This window comes from Erigeron canadensis, chromosome 4, assembly GCF_010389155.1.
Source record: "Erigeron canadensis isolate Cc75 chromosome 4, C_canadensis_v1, whole genome shotgun sequence".
NCBI lineage: Eukaryota > Viridiplantae > Streptophyta > Magnoliopsida > Asterales > Asteraceae > Erigeron > Erigeron canadensis.
The window spans coordinates 18,103,923-18,121,692 of record NC_057764.1 but is presented as its reverse complement, the minus strand read 5'-3'; the positions used below and the strand labels follow the sequence as shown (position 1 = coordinate 18,121,692).

At 35.0% G+C, this 17,770-nt stretch overlaps 2 protein-coding genes across 2 annotated transcripts; one reads left to right on the top strand and one right to left on the bottom strand.

Moving 5' to 3' along the window:
* The first annotated feature begins 4,195 nt into the window (after positions 1 to 4,195).
* Positions 4,196 to 8,401, top strand: LOC122597069 (putative F-box protein At1g50870). The gene is made up of 2 exons (XM_043769702.1): positions 4,196 to 4,937; positions 8,235 to 8,401. Exons 1-2 carry the CDS (start codon positions 4,196 to 4,198, stop codon positions 8,399 to 8,401), a joined length of 909 nt encoding a protein of 302 aa, XP_043625637.1.
* A 487-nt stretch (positions 8,402 to 8,888) lies between these two features.
* On the bottom strand, positions 8,889 to 15,839 carry LOC122595816 (putative PAP-specific phosphatase, mitochondrial). Its single transcript, XM_043768265.1, has 9 exons — positions 15,660 to 15,839; positions 15,481 to 15,580; positions 11,403 to 11,505; positions 10,712 to 10,911; positions 10,213 to 10,272; positions 9,652 to 10,022; positions 9,490 to 9,568; positions 9,256 to 9,306; positions 8,889 to 9,169 (listed from the first exon to the last, which is right to left on the bottom strand). The coding sequence occupies exons 1-9, from the start codon at positions 15,755 to 15,757 to the stop codon at positions 9,017 to 9,019; spliced, it is 1,215 nt and encodes a 404-aa protein (XP_043624200.1). The 5' UTR covers positions 15,758 to 15,839; the 3' UTR covers positions 8,889 to 9,016.
* Between the last annotated feature and the right edge of the window lie 1,931 nt (positions 15,840 to 17,770).

Below are 17,770 nucleotides of genomic sequence, written 5' to 3'. Positions count from 1 at the left end.
CACCAAGAATGCAAATGTCTGAATATGCAAAGTTGTATTCTTGTTTTGCAAAGACCTCTATTTATAGGCAAAGTTGGTGTACAAATATGGTTGAGACTATTTAAGGAAGTATGTTTAATTCATTCGAAATGCTTGATAAAGTAAGACATAAACTCACTTTATCCAACTTACTTTATGCACATTTGTACTTTAAACATAGACAATTGCTATTCTCCGGTAATAGTACATAAAGTAAAAAGGTCTTCCTCGTAATCAGTGTAAAGCTTTGTAAATACTTTATTACACTGACAAATCTCCAGTTCTCGATCTGGTTAGAATGTCAACTAGGCTTCGCTGCCATTATCATTCTCTTTCTTCCACTTAATGTCTTAATCTCTAGTTCCAATCACATTAACTGTACTTTACAACTGGACTTCTTACTATTTCTGGACAAATTTCTGATCTCCAGATATAACTGGAGACGCTCCAATTTTCACCAAAATTGTACCTAACAAAAAGACGTAATGCATTTATCGGATTTTGTAACAAATTTTATGAATAATAGTAAATTAGAGATGTGATGATAAAATATAATTTGAATATGAGATGCAAAAATGTTTTCTCAATTGACTTTTTTTTTTAAAGTATCGATGTCTGTTTTTTTAATTTAAGAGGAATTTTTTTTTTAACATTGAAACATTAACATCTAATTTTTGTTTGAGATTAATTACTGGATAATTAACGTACCTTTTCTGTTATACATGGTTGAGCAGTAAACCAAAATATTGATATCTATCATGAGCAAACTTTTCAAATTTACACATGGTTGACCAAGTGTTCAAGGCACATTCAAATGTACTTCTTACTCATATCTTTAAATCTGCTTCTCTTTCATCTTGAACATTTGATCAACCGTGTATAAATTTGTAAAGTTTGTTGGTGATACACATCAATATTTCGGTTTAATGAGCAACAATGTATAAAAGGAAAAGTATATTGGTCATCCATTGATTACTATATTTTAAGATATCCTGAAAAATTCAAAAGAGCCGCATATGTCTATGAAGTAATAATTCTCATAAATATTAGTCACATACATCTCAAAATTTCACTACACAATAAAAGGGGCGTGTGATATCCTTCTAGTGCTTTCTCTCAAGTTTTTGAACAAACTGATTTTCACCATTCTCTTGTCAAAATCATCAGACCACCAAGATATGTGTCTCAGGCTATGGCTTTAACTTCAAAGACCCTCTTCAATGATGAAAAGTGAGACATAAAAGGTACCACCGGGAAGAAAAAAAAAAAAAAAAAAACCACCGGGAAAAAAAAAACATATTAAAAAAAGTGAGAAACTAACATCTTTAATCTCAATAGCCATTCATATTAGCTTAATTCTCTATTTTTTACTTATTAAAACGAATCCTCTTTCCCCTCCTATAAATCATATTTGTAATTAATTTGACCAATGTATTTTTCCTCTTGTACATGGTTGCCCATTAAACTAAAATATTGATGTGTATTACCAGCAAACTTTGTAAATGTTCTATACATGATTGACCACATGTTCAAGATAAGAGAAAAACAGTTTTGAAGATATGAGTAGCAGAGATAAGCAAATTGAATGTGGCTTGAACATTTGGTCAACCATGTACAAGAAGGAAAGTAAGATAATCATTTAATGATTAATTCATTTTTATTTATTTATTTTTGTGACTTATTAAAGTTTATAATTTACACTCCCACCGCCACCCCACTCCATTCAGCTAAGACTCGAAGAAAGAGGGCTAGGCCCCCGGGAGGGCTTTCAGGGGGCACAAGAACCCGTCATGCCTTCTAATTTATCATTTTTGAATAGAATGTCATACAGAAAGGAAGGACTTTATTCCCTGACGATAGCATAACAAGCTGGGTCCGGTGACAACATTGGTATTTGGTGGTTAGCTTTCAATTCGCCTCTGACCATAAAATGAAATGAGAATAATCCGTACTCTTCTCTTTGAAAGAAGGGGCGCTTCCGGTTCTGTCGGTGCTTGAAACAATGATGACTTTTGGCTGGTACAACCACTCAATTGTCCACTTCTAATAAACGATATTGTGCCAATTCCAGTTTTAAACTACCGTAGACCGGCTCCGGTGGATTCCCTTAACCAAGCCACCGCCTATCAGTCGCCGGCTCATTCTTCAACAGGCACGCGGTCAGAGCCCTGGGCTTCTTATAAATTTGCAGTAAAAGATTGAATCTCATTTCTTATGTACAAGAGTAAAGAAAAGTAAACATAAGTATTAGAGACTATTTACCCCAAGATTAATTGATTAATCATCATGACTTGAAGCGGGTTCAAAAGATCGATGCCCATGGATTGCCTTATTATAGCTTTTTTGATTCGTCGGGTATGCCGGCTAAGAGAATCGCTTCTCGCCTTGCTTGCTTCAAGAATAAGGCCCCAACAATATATATTCAACGTGTGTCTAGGGTTTCATACGCAAGAAATCTAACGTCTTAATTAATCTTCATTCTACCTAATTCGTAATTTGTTTTTCTTGACCCACCCGCTGTCTTAATCTCCTTGATGGCAGCGGCCGCGGAGGTTACCATGATCTGTGTAGACAATTCATCTTGTTTACTTGATCACCCATTCAGCGACGCTCAATTTCAGGCTGTTAAACTCTACCGCGAAATCAAATTCAAGTGCAATCCACATAATCTTGTGGGCTTATTCAGAATGTCTTCATCTCGACATGGAACCAAGGTAGCCCCTACGAATGATTTTTTTTTACCTCCTTTGGAGCCTTAGAGATGTATTCGATTGGGATTGCGGAGGTCAGGCAGATTTTTCAACTGCGTTGTGTGATACATGTGGTGATCTTTTACGCGATTTCCCGTATATGAAAAAACGGATACTTGTGTTTGTTGGAAGTCCTATAAAATTGGATTGGACATTTACCGAGCGACTTGGAAAGGCCCTCAAAGATTTTGACGTAGCTTTAGATGTTGTCAACCTCTTTATGTAAGTTGCAATTTGAAACAAAAATAAAGCCCGGAAGGAATAGTGCTTTCCTCTCATCTTGATCTGCAGCGAGATCAAGCTGATCATCTCCATTCCAGTCAGTTACCTGTTACAATAGTGTAAAATGGGAACCGATTGAAATAAAAAATATGCGATTTCAAGAATATAAAAGGCTAAAACTTGTCCTGCTTCTTGAACACAGAACACCCCAACGGGTATGATCCCATACCTAAATTCCCGATAAATGAAACCACTATTACTTCTTACAATTTTTTCTCTTTTGATAAACAATGTATTTGTTTATATCATTGAAAACTTGACAACTGTATAAAAGATAGCATATTACTTACTGTCAGAAACTCGTACATTGATCACTCTTTCAGCTCTTGCACGTTGAGTGAAAACAGATGCCCTCCAGAAGCTACCATCAAATTCTTGCATAAACTGAATACCAAATAGCAATTATATATAAACATAAGAAACCAAAATAAAAACAAAAAAGAATGGAAGCGTAACAGATGCAAATAAACCTTCCACAAGTAGGCAAAAGAAGAACTTCAGTATGGTCGATGTCTCTGAAATGCAAAAAACGTCTTTAACAAACTACAGTATAGCCATGAACCGAGCATTTGTACCAATTACCATGTTCCACAACCAACATGTGCAACCATAATGATTCCTGAACCAAATATATCTTATTCCATTATTCTAACACTTTCAACGTGTTACGGTTCTTGACCCAAATGTGAATATCTTGTTAGAAAAAATAATGTGTTAAAACACAAGTTTTAACCACATGGATGATTTGTGATAATAACTAATTAAAAAAATATTTAATTATTTAAAATATAATTTGTAGAAAAAAAGCAAGATTTGATTGGTTAGGAAAAAATTTTGGTCCCGACTTAATCCAAAAAAATACCAAACACCCTAAAAAGCATCTGGCAACCAAATGAAAAACTCTTTTGCAAAAACGAGCATGGTACCCGCGCAATGCGGCGACAATAGTGGGGAAGACGATCGGTTTGAGATTTTGGATAGTTACATAAAGAAAAAAAAACCAAAAAAGTCCAAGGGCAAATCTAGTAATTCAAATGCAGAATTACCTAATATAAAATATGCCATTTTAAGGTTCCAACGCAATTGCACTCTCCGTTTCAAAAAAAAAAAAAAAAAGTGTAAAAACACTTAAAAGATTGATTATAATGTCAGATAACATTCCTTTCAAATTGGAAGCTCAAATTATAAAAAGGGTTCCTGTAAAAGCATTGCTTAGATTCAGATCCGTTTCGAAACAATGGAAGTCCCTCATCGACAGCCCTGATTTTGCTGCTGATTACTGCGTCCGCCAATCACAGCCACACCGTTTGCTTATAAGGTACTTTTACAAGTACGATTCGGCTTCGTACGTAGACGACAATGAAAACAAGTATGTTTCGGTTGCTGATGATGATACTTATCACCAACACCAATTTCCTAGTACTACTCTTCCCAAATCTGTTAACAGTTTTACATGTATAACAATAGTCGGTTCCTCTCACGGCTTATTTTGTTTCTATGGTTATGATGGGAACCAACCCTTTTCTTATGGTTATAGAGACACAGAAAGTTTTATGGTTGTTCTTTGGAATCCTTGGATTAGGAAATCTGTTGATGTTCCTGTGCCTAATGTTCTGTGTAAGCAGTACGGAACCATTTTAGGATTCGGGGTTAGTCCACAAACTCCTAAGGACCCTAAGATTGTTAAGATTAATAGTCTTTTTACTTCCGATATTGACACTCCAGTTCACATCCCTTGGCGTGTTGAGGTCTTTACTCTAAGCTCGGGGACTTGGAAAAGTCCATCAAACAATCTCCCTTGTCGCAATTCGATTATCTTTCATTGGTCTCAGGTTGCTCTTGACGGGGTCATTTATTGGCATGCTTTTGAGACGATTAACGCGAATGGTAGAATTCGACATTACAATATGATTTATGTCATTTGATTTGACTGGTGAGGTATTCGAAGAAGTATACCTTCCAAATAATCTAGCACGCCTAGATAAATCTAATGTATCTATATCTAAGCGAATGGAGTCTATTGTGGTGCTTTGTAAGTCCCTTTGCCACCGGATCTAACAAGATTAAGTATCTAATGTATAAGTACGGAAAATCTTATACAAAAGCAATCAACAACAATATATCAATACGAACACGAATATGAATAAACTGGAACCGTATATTACTTCAGTAAATGCTATTACAAGTAAATACCAAGTTCCTAAGTGCAAGAGTATGAGAGAAAACAAAACTAGAAGATTAATAAGTTGCAACTCAAACTCTCTCCTTCTCTCTCTCCTTTGAAACCTAAACCTTACATCTATATATATAGGCTTAAACATGGACCGGGCCAAAGCCTTGACTTGACCTTGACCTCGACCTGGTCAAAGGTCGAGCTCGACCTGGTCAAAGGTTGAGCTTGACTTGCTCAACAGTCAAGGTTGACTTTATTATACGCGAAAACTTAACGTTTATTACAAGTACATATTCAATAGACTCAAGACAAACTTCTATAATGATGTTGTCACCCGGAAATGCACCAACAGACTCCCCCTTGACATCAACATCTAGAAGTTTTCATCGATCTTCAAAGTCTTCACTTGTAATGCATGGAAATAGTAACAGAAATGCCCAATCAAGCACTCCTTGACTATTGCTATCACTTATGACAATCATTAGTTAAAAAATCTGCAATCAACAAATTTTCGTTAACTAATAATATTATGTCTTCTTTTGGTAAGACTTGATTTTTATGCGCTGCAGACTGATCTTCAAACCGCAAAATCTCTGTATCCTTATGACAATCAACAAATTCAATACTCAGATTGTAATTCTCCCCCTGAACAGTAACATCCAAATTAAGCTCCAAGCAATTTTATCACGTCAAACATCATCACTTCAAAGTAATACAAACATCATTGCCTCCTTATGCAATTCGGATATCATCACTCCAAATATTATGCAAAATAACATTGCTCAATCTATTTAGATCTTCAAGCTTAACCGTCATACGATAAAGAAGTTGAATATCCAACAATCAGCATCGAATTTAATCAGCTCTCACAACGATAAGAAATTCTGTAACTTGAATTCCAGATATGCAACACTCACAAGATCCATGTCTTCAACCAATAGTGTCTGACTTTGTCTTGTATCTTCATGAATCCACCAATCACCTGGAGTCTTTCATATCAAATCTCCCCCTCAAGGTAAACATCTCCAAAATACATAGAGAACCACTTAATCTGCAACCTCTTCACTAGTCACCGAATTAATCATCTCTACATAATTGTCATTAAATAAAGGTTTGATTTTCAATTACTCGGCTACAAATGATTAACTTTATCACAAAAGCTTTTCGACAAAATCCCAAACACATGTTAAGCAAAGATCATAAACAGTTTACTCGGATTTTCAATCACGGTCTTCAATTCATTTGTTTCATTTGAATCACCTAATCTTAAATCATGCGCCTTTGATCCAAAAACTAGTTCGGACACATGTCACACAGATTCAAAACCAAAAAGATACCATGGCTAAACCCTGTCGAAACACCATGATCGTCATTGCTACGAACATCCAAGAATTTTGCATAGAAAACATGGAAGCTTTAAATTTTTATCCCCCCTTTTTCTCTACAAAATTCTTAAAACAGCCTATATGTTTGTTTTTGGTTTCAACACATCTCCCAATCTCATCTTCATCCCACGGTTGTTCACATATGCAATCCAGAGATAACACAGTAGCTCATTGCCAAAACAGCATCATGTCACAACTGTTTACATATACAATCAAGAGATAACCAAGTAGCTCCTTGCCAAAACAACATCATGATACAATTGTTCACATATACAATCAAGAAATAACACAGTAGCTCCTTGCCAAAATAACCTTTTTGGCCTGGTCTTGAATTCCTTATAAGATTTCTCATAATCTTCTATAAAGGATAGAACTCTAGCCACCATTGATTCGAGTTGTCTAAATTTAGAACCGAAAGTTGATCAAGTTTTCAAGTCTAATGCTTTATTAGAGAAATTGAACCAAAACTCAAAGAGTTTACAAGTTCAATATTCCAACAAGCTTAGGCCAAAACTAAATCAGCATTACATGTTCTTGACAATTCGAAAAGTGATAAATTAGAATCCAAAGTTGATCAAGTTTACAAGTCCAAAACTCGATTAATAGATATCAAACCTAAACTCAAAAGAGTTTACAAGTTCAATATTTAGACAAGTTCAGAACCTAAACATAATCAAGATTGCAAATTCTAAAACGTATTTTACTTGAACAAAAGATACGTATCTATATAGTGCACGAACCTTCGAACACAAAAACCAGAAGGTTGGTCGAGCTAGTAGGAGGTCGAGGTCGAGCTTGGGAGGTCTAGGTCGAGCTTGGGAGGTCTAGCTAGTGTTTGGACAAGCTAGGGTTAGGTCGAGGTCGAGCTTGGAGAGAGGTCGAGCTCGACGTGGTCGAGCTTGGCTTGTTCTTGATCGAATGGAGCGTGTGAAGCTTTTCTTCACCAACAACCTTGAAGAATCGAATCTAAACACCTTAATAGTTGTTGAAACCTTAATCCCGAACCAAAATAATATCTCCGTTGGCTCTGATACCACTTGTAAGTCCCTTTGCCACCGGATCTAACAAGATTAAGTATCTAATGTATAAGTGCGGAAAATCTTATACAAAAGCAATCAACAACAATATATCAATACGAACACGAATATGAATAAACTGGAACCGTATATTACTTCAGTAAATGCTATTACAAGTAAATACCAAATTCCTAAGTGCAAGAGTATGAGAGAAAACAAAACTAGAAGATTAATAAGTTGCAACTCAAACTCTCTCTTTCTCTCTCTCCTTTGAAACCTAAACCTTACATCTATATATATAGGCTTAAACATGGACCGGGCCAAAGCCTTGACTTGACCTTGACCTCGACCTGGTCAAAGGTCGAGCTCGACCTGGTCAACAGTCAAGGTTGACTTTATTATACGCGAAAACTTAACGTTTATTACAAGTACATATTCAATAGACTGAAGACAAACTTCTATAATGATGTTGTCACCCGGAAATGCACCAACATGCTTGAATTCTGTGAAAACGGAACTTCTTATGGTGTGTGGGTGATGGGGCAAGGTGTTACTAAATCCTTTACAGAACTGTTCAATGTTATGGCATCGGGTATATCTTTTTTTACAGTATGTGGATTCATGAAGAATGGCGAACCTATAGTTGACCATGGCTCTGATGCACTTTATGCTTATGACCCTTACTCAGAACGGATCAAGGATCTTGGGATTGTTGGACAACGTTTTACCTTTTCCGTGAAGTCCTACATGGAAACTCTACTTTCAACTCCAACTTGAGTCAAGTTGAGGGGATCTTGACCATTGAATGAAAATCAATGGCCAAGATTAAAAGCTCATTTTTGCATCTTAACCTTTGAATTTCATCTAAGGACTAAGAAACTCTTAACTTGACCCCTCAAGTTGAAAGTAACTTAAGGGGATCTCCATCCAATATTAACAGTGTGAGAAACCTTTCCCAACTATGACCATTCCATTAATTGTCACAAAACACAATGCTACTAGAATGATTAAAACTAACAAATATGATAACTAAAAAATAAAACTTAGTTACAGATATACACAAAACAAAAATGGTTAAAAAGGAGAGGAAAATAATGGTTCTTAATACATAAAATGTGAATTATAAAGCGGCGTTATTGTTCATTGTTCAACTTACCATGAATACATATCTTTCCCTATTTACATAATGGGCCTCATGGCTCATGTTCAAGTGTTAAACTGTTCAAGATGCAGAATAATCAAACATAGTAGATTGACATAATGATAATCGGAAATGGTGGAACAAATTGAATTCCATTGTTTGTTTTCTTTATCACTCATTAAATTCAAGTCAACATGGTATTAATGTATGTTACATGCAAGAAAAAGAGGTTTGATTTCCCTTACCAAATGTTATAATACTACTGAAGATTTGGATGCAATAATCTCGAGTATCTCTTTGTGTAAGTTGCAATTCGAAACAAGAATACCGCCTGGAGGGAATAGCGCTTTCCTCTCATCTTGATCTGCAGCAAGATCAAGCTGATCTCCATTCCAGTCAGTTACCTGTTACAATAGTGTATAATGTTAACCAATTGTATTGTAATATAAAATATGTGATTTCAAGAGTGTAAAAGAATGAGACTAGTTACCTTTCCTCCTGCTTCTTGTACACAGATCACCCCAACGGCATGATCCCATACCTGAATTCCCAATAAAAGAAATTACTATTACTTCTTACAGTCTTTTCTCTCTGATAAATAATGTATTTGTTTTTGACTTGCATGGACTAAATTAAAATTAAGATGGGACCCAAAATGCAGAATTGATAATAGAGTTAAATTGTAAAAAATATGACATATTACTTATTATTAATAAACTCGAACCTTGATCACTCGTTCAGCTCTTGCACGTTGAATGAAAACAGATGCCCTCCCAGAAGCTACCATCAGATACTTGCATAAACTGAATACAATATAGCTATAGTATTAGAAAAGAAAAAAAATCCATACTCAATCAGCATGGAATCGTAACAGAAGCAAATAAACCTTCCACAACAGGTAGGCAAAAGAAGAACTTCATTATCCTTGATGTTGTCCGCATTTGTTGTTGAACCAAATAAAGATGACAAAGGCAATGAATCCCATGTTTGGCTCTCCGAAATGCAAAAACGTCCATCATGAACTTCAGTATAGCCATCAACTGAGCATCTGTACCAATTACTTTTCTGTAGTTCGGATAGTCCTTTGGACCATGTTCCACAGCCAATATGTGCAACCATAATGATTCCAGACCCAAATATATCCTTTTCATAATTCTTAACCTTTGAAGTTAGATTGTTTGACTCATCTGCCCGCCAATCGGGGCATCCCATAACCCCCAAAACAATCTGTCCTTCCACCACAAGAGACAGACCTACCTGTAACATTGAAAGAACTATCTTAGCCATATTGCCATACAACCATACAAGGGTTTCTAGAAACCAAATGTAGAGATCTGAAAAATGAGAAAAGAACAATGTAGTATGTATGTTTCCCGCTTCTTCTTTTTCTATGTGTGTTTAATCTTATCTGATACTATATTCTAAGAGAGATATTAAGACAACTTGCCACATACAAGGCCTCGTTACCCTTGACAAATCCCCGTGTGCCATCAATAGGATCCAAAACCTGCAAAAAGCACACTGATCTAGTCAACTGATCGGATTTTACAGCCACAAATATGACAGGAAACTATGAAAAGAAGATATCAGCAAGAGAGCAAAAGAAACTGAAATTTGTTATTTCATATGAACTTGATTGACATTACCTATGTTTTTGTTTTTCCACTTTCATGTACTCCCTACTTCTCAAATTAAATGTCCAGTTTCAAAAAATTGCATATTTTCTACAAGAACCAAAACCATTACACCAAATAATATCTAGTTGACAGTTTTGCCTTCACGTTGCACTGACCTTCAGATATGTAAGTGACTGAAAAAAATGTATTAACGGTATAATGGTAAAATTTAAGTGTAACTTTTGAAAATAGAAAAAAGGTGTAATGCTTTAAGAATGTGTAACAATGTTGATGGATATAGCTGCTTGTCAAAATAATGCAAAAACACACCCAATATGTGGCTGGGTTGGGTCCAAATGTTCCTCCTCTGTCAATAGCTTCAAGAACATCATCTTGAGTCAATGCTTTATCTCCAGAACTTACTTTTTCCGTAACCACTTTTACAACAGACTCTATGAGGTTATTTGAGCGTAAAAATGCCGAGTCCTCCTCAGCAACCAATGGAATAGAAGGAAATTGCTTCCCGAGCTCTACCATGAATGCAAAATAGAATACACAGTGAAATAAGTTAATAGGATAACACTTGATGGTCATACAAAAAAAAGGTAGGATAGGTTATTTACTTCAAAATCAAGGTTATTACTTGGCGCTAAAAAATTTATTAAGCTAATCCAACTTTCCTGGATTACAGGGTAATCTTTACTCTTTTGCAAGTATTTGGATTAGTCGAATAGGCTTGGCGCCCATTTTATGGTATCAATGAGAATGAGCTAGGATTCATTAATATTTATGGAATTCGTATCAGAAAAACAGCTTATTTTTTTGCAGCTCATACAATCTGCGTAATAAGTGGGTATGAAAGAAGTGCCTAGTGAGCAATCTGTTGACTACTATATATAAGCTCAGCACAAATTGAAAGTAATTCCTGATAGTGCAAAATGGTAAAAGCCAGATCTATTAATTGGTAAAGCAAAAAACCCAGAAGTAGCAGATAATGAATGAGATGCTAATATATATATACCCAAGCTAATTAGAGCTTGAACTCCAAAATCCGCAATTGTGACTGGTGTCTGGTCAATTTTTTCAAGAATCTTCCCGTCACTAGTGAACAAAGATCGCTTCACCTGAATCACCACCAATAACATACATAATAATTAGTACCGGATACTGAGCTTTCCAAACTCCTTTAAACTATATTGCTGGCGGAACTAATAATTAATTTGACATATAAAGGATATCCATATGTAAGACAACAAACAACATGTTGAATACATCTTCTAGAATGTTAAATTGTATCCATCTAAACAAATGACTCATTTTCCCAAGCTAACATGATCATATAATGATAATGAAAATTAAGGCAAAACAGTCATTAACCAATTCAAAAAGTAACTAGGATTGTAATATTCTAGGATATCATCTATATCTTCAACAAAAAGACACTTGTTACACCTAAATAGGCAAACCTAACCTATAGCAAGAGGTCATATTCATGAAATATACACGTATTATTTTTCGATTATGATACATATGCCTAAACTACAAGCCTAAAGTATGTCTAATGAATGACATATAGATTTCACTCTTTCTTGCTCTTTTAATCTTCACCTTATTCATATTTTATTCTAACCCTACCAAAGGTAGAGAGACTGCTCTAGGTTCTACCAAAGGTAGAAAAGGATCTCCATCCTTGCTGGGCATAAGGATCGAACCCTTGACCTCTGTCTCCAGCGGCAAGGGCTCCAACCACTTGATCCAACCCAGTTGGTTGGTTTTATGCCAATCTATTAGGCATATTTATCAACCGTTTTCTTTTTTTTTTTTAATCAAAAAATTTCCTATAATTTGTTTTTCAGAATGTTAAACTTACAAAAAAAAACAAAAGTTTACAAATATATGTGTCACCATTAGAATATGAAGAGGGATCATGAAAATAAAGATTTTAATTTAATTGGTCCAACTCATTATTTCATACATTCAACCAAAGAAAAGGATATATGGTGTAGTGTTGGACCCATGGTATATGGAGATATCGACTATTTTGTAGATTTATAAACATGAGGATGAACAAAGATTTTAACTGACCATCAGATTGGTATTAGGGGGAACTTGAGACCTTGAGGTCTTGGGGTGCAAATCTTGATATGTACAAGATGCTCCAATAATAGAGAAAAGGATTTTCCAAAATGGGTTTTCTCTCGAATTAGAGTCGAGTATACGAAAATGCATCCCCTTCACCCAAATTTGCCGCTCAATAAAATAAACAATTATTGTAAAATAAGTTTCATAATATTAGAAATACTAAGGTGGATAAATAATCATTCGTTGATAATCGGGCACATTTCAAAAAAAAATAAAAATTAATATATTCATGATTTTTCCCTAAAAAAGGTAAGATACTTAGACTAACTCCAATGCTTGTCCAAACTTGAAACTTTAGTTGCCAAACTTGTTCAAACTTTTCATATGCATTGAAGTATATCCTTAGTAGTGGTGTTTGTGTATGCCCTTAAACAAGGATGTTCTATGTTCTTGATCCTTACAGAAATTCTTTTATTTTTTATTTTTAGAAATGGTAGTGGAAAATGTAAGGATATGCATAGATGTTTGTATGGTTCCAAGAAAAACTTTAAAGGATTTTGTAAGAATTCTATTGGTTTCTAAAGGGTATGATGTAGTAACTGACTTGGCAATTAAGAGAGCCTATGGTCGTCTACAACATTTGAGATAGTTATGTCTTATCTATACTATATTATAAAGCAAATTGCCCCTATCTAAATTTTAAGTTTCAACATTTGCTTTCCAAATATGCTCCCTATCTATTCTATATTTACCTAAAATAACTATAATACCCTTCCACTCTCCTCAAATCTCAACCAATCATTTGTTTTCTCTCCTACATAAATCATTTATTCCTCCAATTCATTCAAAATCTTTCATTTCAAAAACCGTACATTGATAAATTATAAAAAATTATATGGGTGTACTTAAAATTTCATGCTCTTTCATTAAAGATGTCATTCGATATACTTTCGACGGATTTTTAAATCCGAGAGCGCAACTCGGACGGCTAAAGCATTTGGCTATCACACTCTATGACCTATCACCTCCTATGACCTATCATACTCTATGACCTATCACCCCCACCATCTCACCGCTGCAACCCGCGGGCACTTCGTCTTTTATCCTATAAAGAAACGGTTATTGGCGATTCATCAGTCTGCGTGTCATGACACATAAACACTTTAAGGTTAAGTTAACGATTATCCCCTTTCTTTTGTTTGATGGTTTGTGCGTGAGCCAAGAAAAGACATAATACCTAAGATGTGACCTCGATAAGCCCAAGATAAGACAAAATGGGGATGAGAATATTTGCATCAGAGAGCGGATTCTGTGTCCGAAAGAGTCTTTTAGATACTTGGGATAGGTGATACACAAATCGGGGGGGATAGATTTAGACGTGACACATCGGATCCACGCTGGATGGATGAAGTGGAGAGCAGCGACGGGATTCAAGTGCGACAAGAGGATCCCGCTAAAACTGAAAAACAAGTTCTACAGAGTGGCTATTAGACATCTATGTTATACGGGTCAAAAATTTGGCCGAGGACAAAAGCCCAAGAATCCCGGATGGAGGTGGCTGAAATGAGGATGCTAAGGTGGACATGCGGGAAGACACTATCAAACAGGATCCCCACGAGAGTATTTAGAGCCGAACTGGAAGTAGGGACCATCATTAACAGGCTAAGGGAAGGACTCTTGAGATGGTTTGGCCATGTTAGGAGAAGAGACAAAAGAGCACCACTAAGAAGAGCGGAATCTATTCACGTTGATGGCATACGTAGAAGGGGAAGGCCTAAGATGAGGTGGGAGGATCGAATAGCGAAGGACCTAAAAGAGCTTGGCTTGTCGGAGGACATGACGGTGGATCGAACGACCTGGAAAACTAGGATTAGAGTCGAGGATTAGGGTATGGTAGAAACCTGTGTGACTAAGACGGCCGTTTGTTTTTCCCATATTGCCTTACCAGGAGAAGTGGGCCTAACTCAGGTGACTTGATGCCACAGAGGGCTTGAACCTGAGAGAAGAAGAGGTAGGGCGACGGGGGTGGAAGGACGGAATGCCGAAGGCTCCAAAGTTGTTTCCTGGCGAAGAAAGTGGACAAGGAATGTAAGGCATATGGGATTGGGTTTTGTAGACTTTTTTACTTAGACTTCAGTTCTTTGTAACCTCCGTAGTAGTTTTGGTCTGAGTAGAGGTAGGCCAAAATTGAGGGGGGAAGTTACTATCCCCAAAACTGCTTTGCCCGTTGGAGGACATGACCGATGAGAGATATTTAGAGGACTAGGATTAGTTTAGTCAATTGGGAGCGTGTGAGATGACTAGGATTAGTTTAGCTAGGCGGTAGCCATAGTTAGTTTATTTCACAGGTTGCTTACCACCGTTATTTTCCTTGTAACCTTCGGGCACTAGAAATCCTTAGTTAATTCCTTTTACATGTAATTCCTTTTACATGTATGCAGGCTCAAGCACTTTTAAATTTGTCTACGTGCAATATGGTTGCTATAGTATGTGTAGTGTTGAACCTGGGCTTAAGTTATCTAGGTCGCTTGTTTGCTACTTTTCCCTACTCTTAGTGTTGCCAGTTGTTTTGTATGCTATTTTTGGACGACAAGTACAGTAACTAAACTTTCTTCACCCTTCGATTTTCATCTCTTTGTGGCCGAAGGTCCCTATTGGAGGCAGTCTCTACCTTTGGTAGAGGTAATACTGTCTACAGCCTACCTCCCCCATACCCTGCTGAGGGATTGGGTCTTCTTGTTGTTGTATCCCCTTTCTTTTGTTTGAAAAATATTTTCTTTTGATGAATTGAAAATAGGTTTCCTTCATAAGGAAAATTGGTAAAAATTGGTCGGAAATCTTTTAAATAGAATGTCTACACCTCACCCCCTCACGTCACCATACATCGCTTATGCCGGGATTGGGTTAGTGAGTTACTTTAAATTTAATTATCAAAAAATAAAAATAAATTAAGTCCAAATTGATCTGAAATAAACAAACAAAATGTAAAGAAATGACGGGTAGAATAAATAACTAACGTCAACACAAAGGCGGCAAGCACGGTCAACGGCATCGACAGCAGCTCGTAATTCATTGCTATACTTGGCATTCTGAGCTGCAGATGGAAGGCAGCTTGATCTAAACACACACAAACAGAAAATCAATATCAACTAGAATTTGGGGATAAAAACAAGAAGAGGGGGGAGTGAAGGGGTACCTGACTATGAATCGCCGGAGAGATGGCACGGCGAAATGACGGCGAGATTGGAGTGTATATTGAAGTGGGGTTGTTGAGTAATGAAGGAGGAGATCCATGGCGGGAATGGAATGCCAAATTGATAAGTTTTTCACGGATATAATTGATGCTCTACTTGTTCATCGCTTCATCCCACATATGCGAGTCGCTTCCATAACCCCCTTTTACCGAGGAAACAACTTAAATAAGCAAAATTTACCCCTTTTTTTTTTAGTTTCAAAAAATGCTCATAAAAATCACAAATTTATACTAACTTTTTCACATACTAATTTTTTTTAATATTTATTTTATAATCTTTAAATATATATAAAACAGAACCTTAATTTATAATTATAAAAGTATGGACTTTTAAATGAAATTCAACTTTTATTTAGGGTCATTAGATCCAATGATGATGTCATATATCTTAACTAAATTTTTTAGATTTAATTTAATTTTAATAAACTTAAATTATTATTGTTTTCTGTTTATAGACATTAATTATTAATGTTTTTAATGATATAATTATGGAAACTAATGTTTCTATATTTTGCATTATTTTTTTAAAATTAATTTTTAATGTTTTTACAATAAAATTTTCTTTTTTAATGTATTATATTTTTATATAGGATTTTTATCATATAACGAATAAAATTTGGTTATAAGAATTTTTGTACAAGATTTATATCATATAACGTTTTTACTAAATCAATGTTTTGAAAACTAGACCGGATATCAAGTCGTCCTTCTTAATAAATAACTAAAAAACATATATGAAGTCTATAGTAAGCTATCACAATTATATATCAGAAAAAATAATTGTATGAAAATTGCAATGTTATTATGCATGATTTTAAGCTAGATTAACACAACATGTGATATGTAGATTGATAATTAAATTGAATAGTAATTTTAGTGCATGACTAAATTATTCGAGCAAAACGTTAAACATATCCGGATTAATGAAAGACATCCAAAGAAACGAAAACTTTACCTAGTGAGACCTCTAATAGATAATGTATCAATTTTTCAACTGTCTGGTCACTGTTAACCAGAATCTAAACGACCACTATTGTATCTTCATGTTTTTTAGTGGTTTAATTCTTACCTGGTTAAATATTTGTCAACTTATGATATTATAAAAATTAAACATGTCGTTAATTATATATGTTTCCAGCGTAAATAATCTAGTTGGTAAAAAATATCTTAATCTTAATATATATTATAAAACAATTGTATTAATCTATTACTATATTATAAAGCAAATACACTTTTCAACTTTTAACTTTTCAACATTCAACAATGTACACATTATAATGCATGATGTATCATACATCAATGCCCTACAACTTTCAACTTTCTCTCTCATTCATAAATCATTTCATTCCTCTAATTTCAATCAAAATCTTTTATCTCAAAAACCGTACATCGATAAGTTATAAAAAAATTATATGGTGTTCTTAAAATTTCATGCTCGTTCATTAAAGATGTCATTCGATATACTTTCGATGCATTTTTAAATCCAATAGCGTAGCCCGTACGGCTAAGGCATTTGGCTATCACACTCTATCACCTATCACACTTTATGACCTATCACCCTCACCATCACCGCCGCAACGCGCGGGTACTTACTCTCATCACTTATTAAGTAATCATATAATTCGATTTTATCAATTTGACTATCACTGATGTCATCATTTAGTTTAATTACTAGATTTTAGACTCGTGTCAAATATGCGAGTTTTACGACATTATCAATATAAGAATAAGTATGTGGAACAATAAAATACTTATACCTTAACATGTAAAAATATACTTAAAAATAAATTGAGTTATTCAAATGTAAATATTAAATGCTAAATCAAATAAAGACTGAATGATGTATTATGGTTTTGTTTTATACAAACTCTTTCAGAGAAATAATATCTAAACTTTGATTGCCTAATTAACCGAGTTCTCATTGGTATCTTGCAAAAAGTTAGCTATTGTTCTTAAGAAAATAAAAGTAGCAGTTGGTACATGAGTTTTCAATGATTTCGTATGTTGTAATTTTCTTTGTAGGGTTCCGCTTATATAAGAAGAATCATATCCAA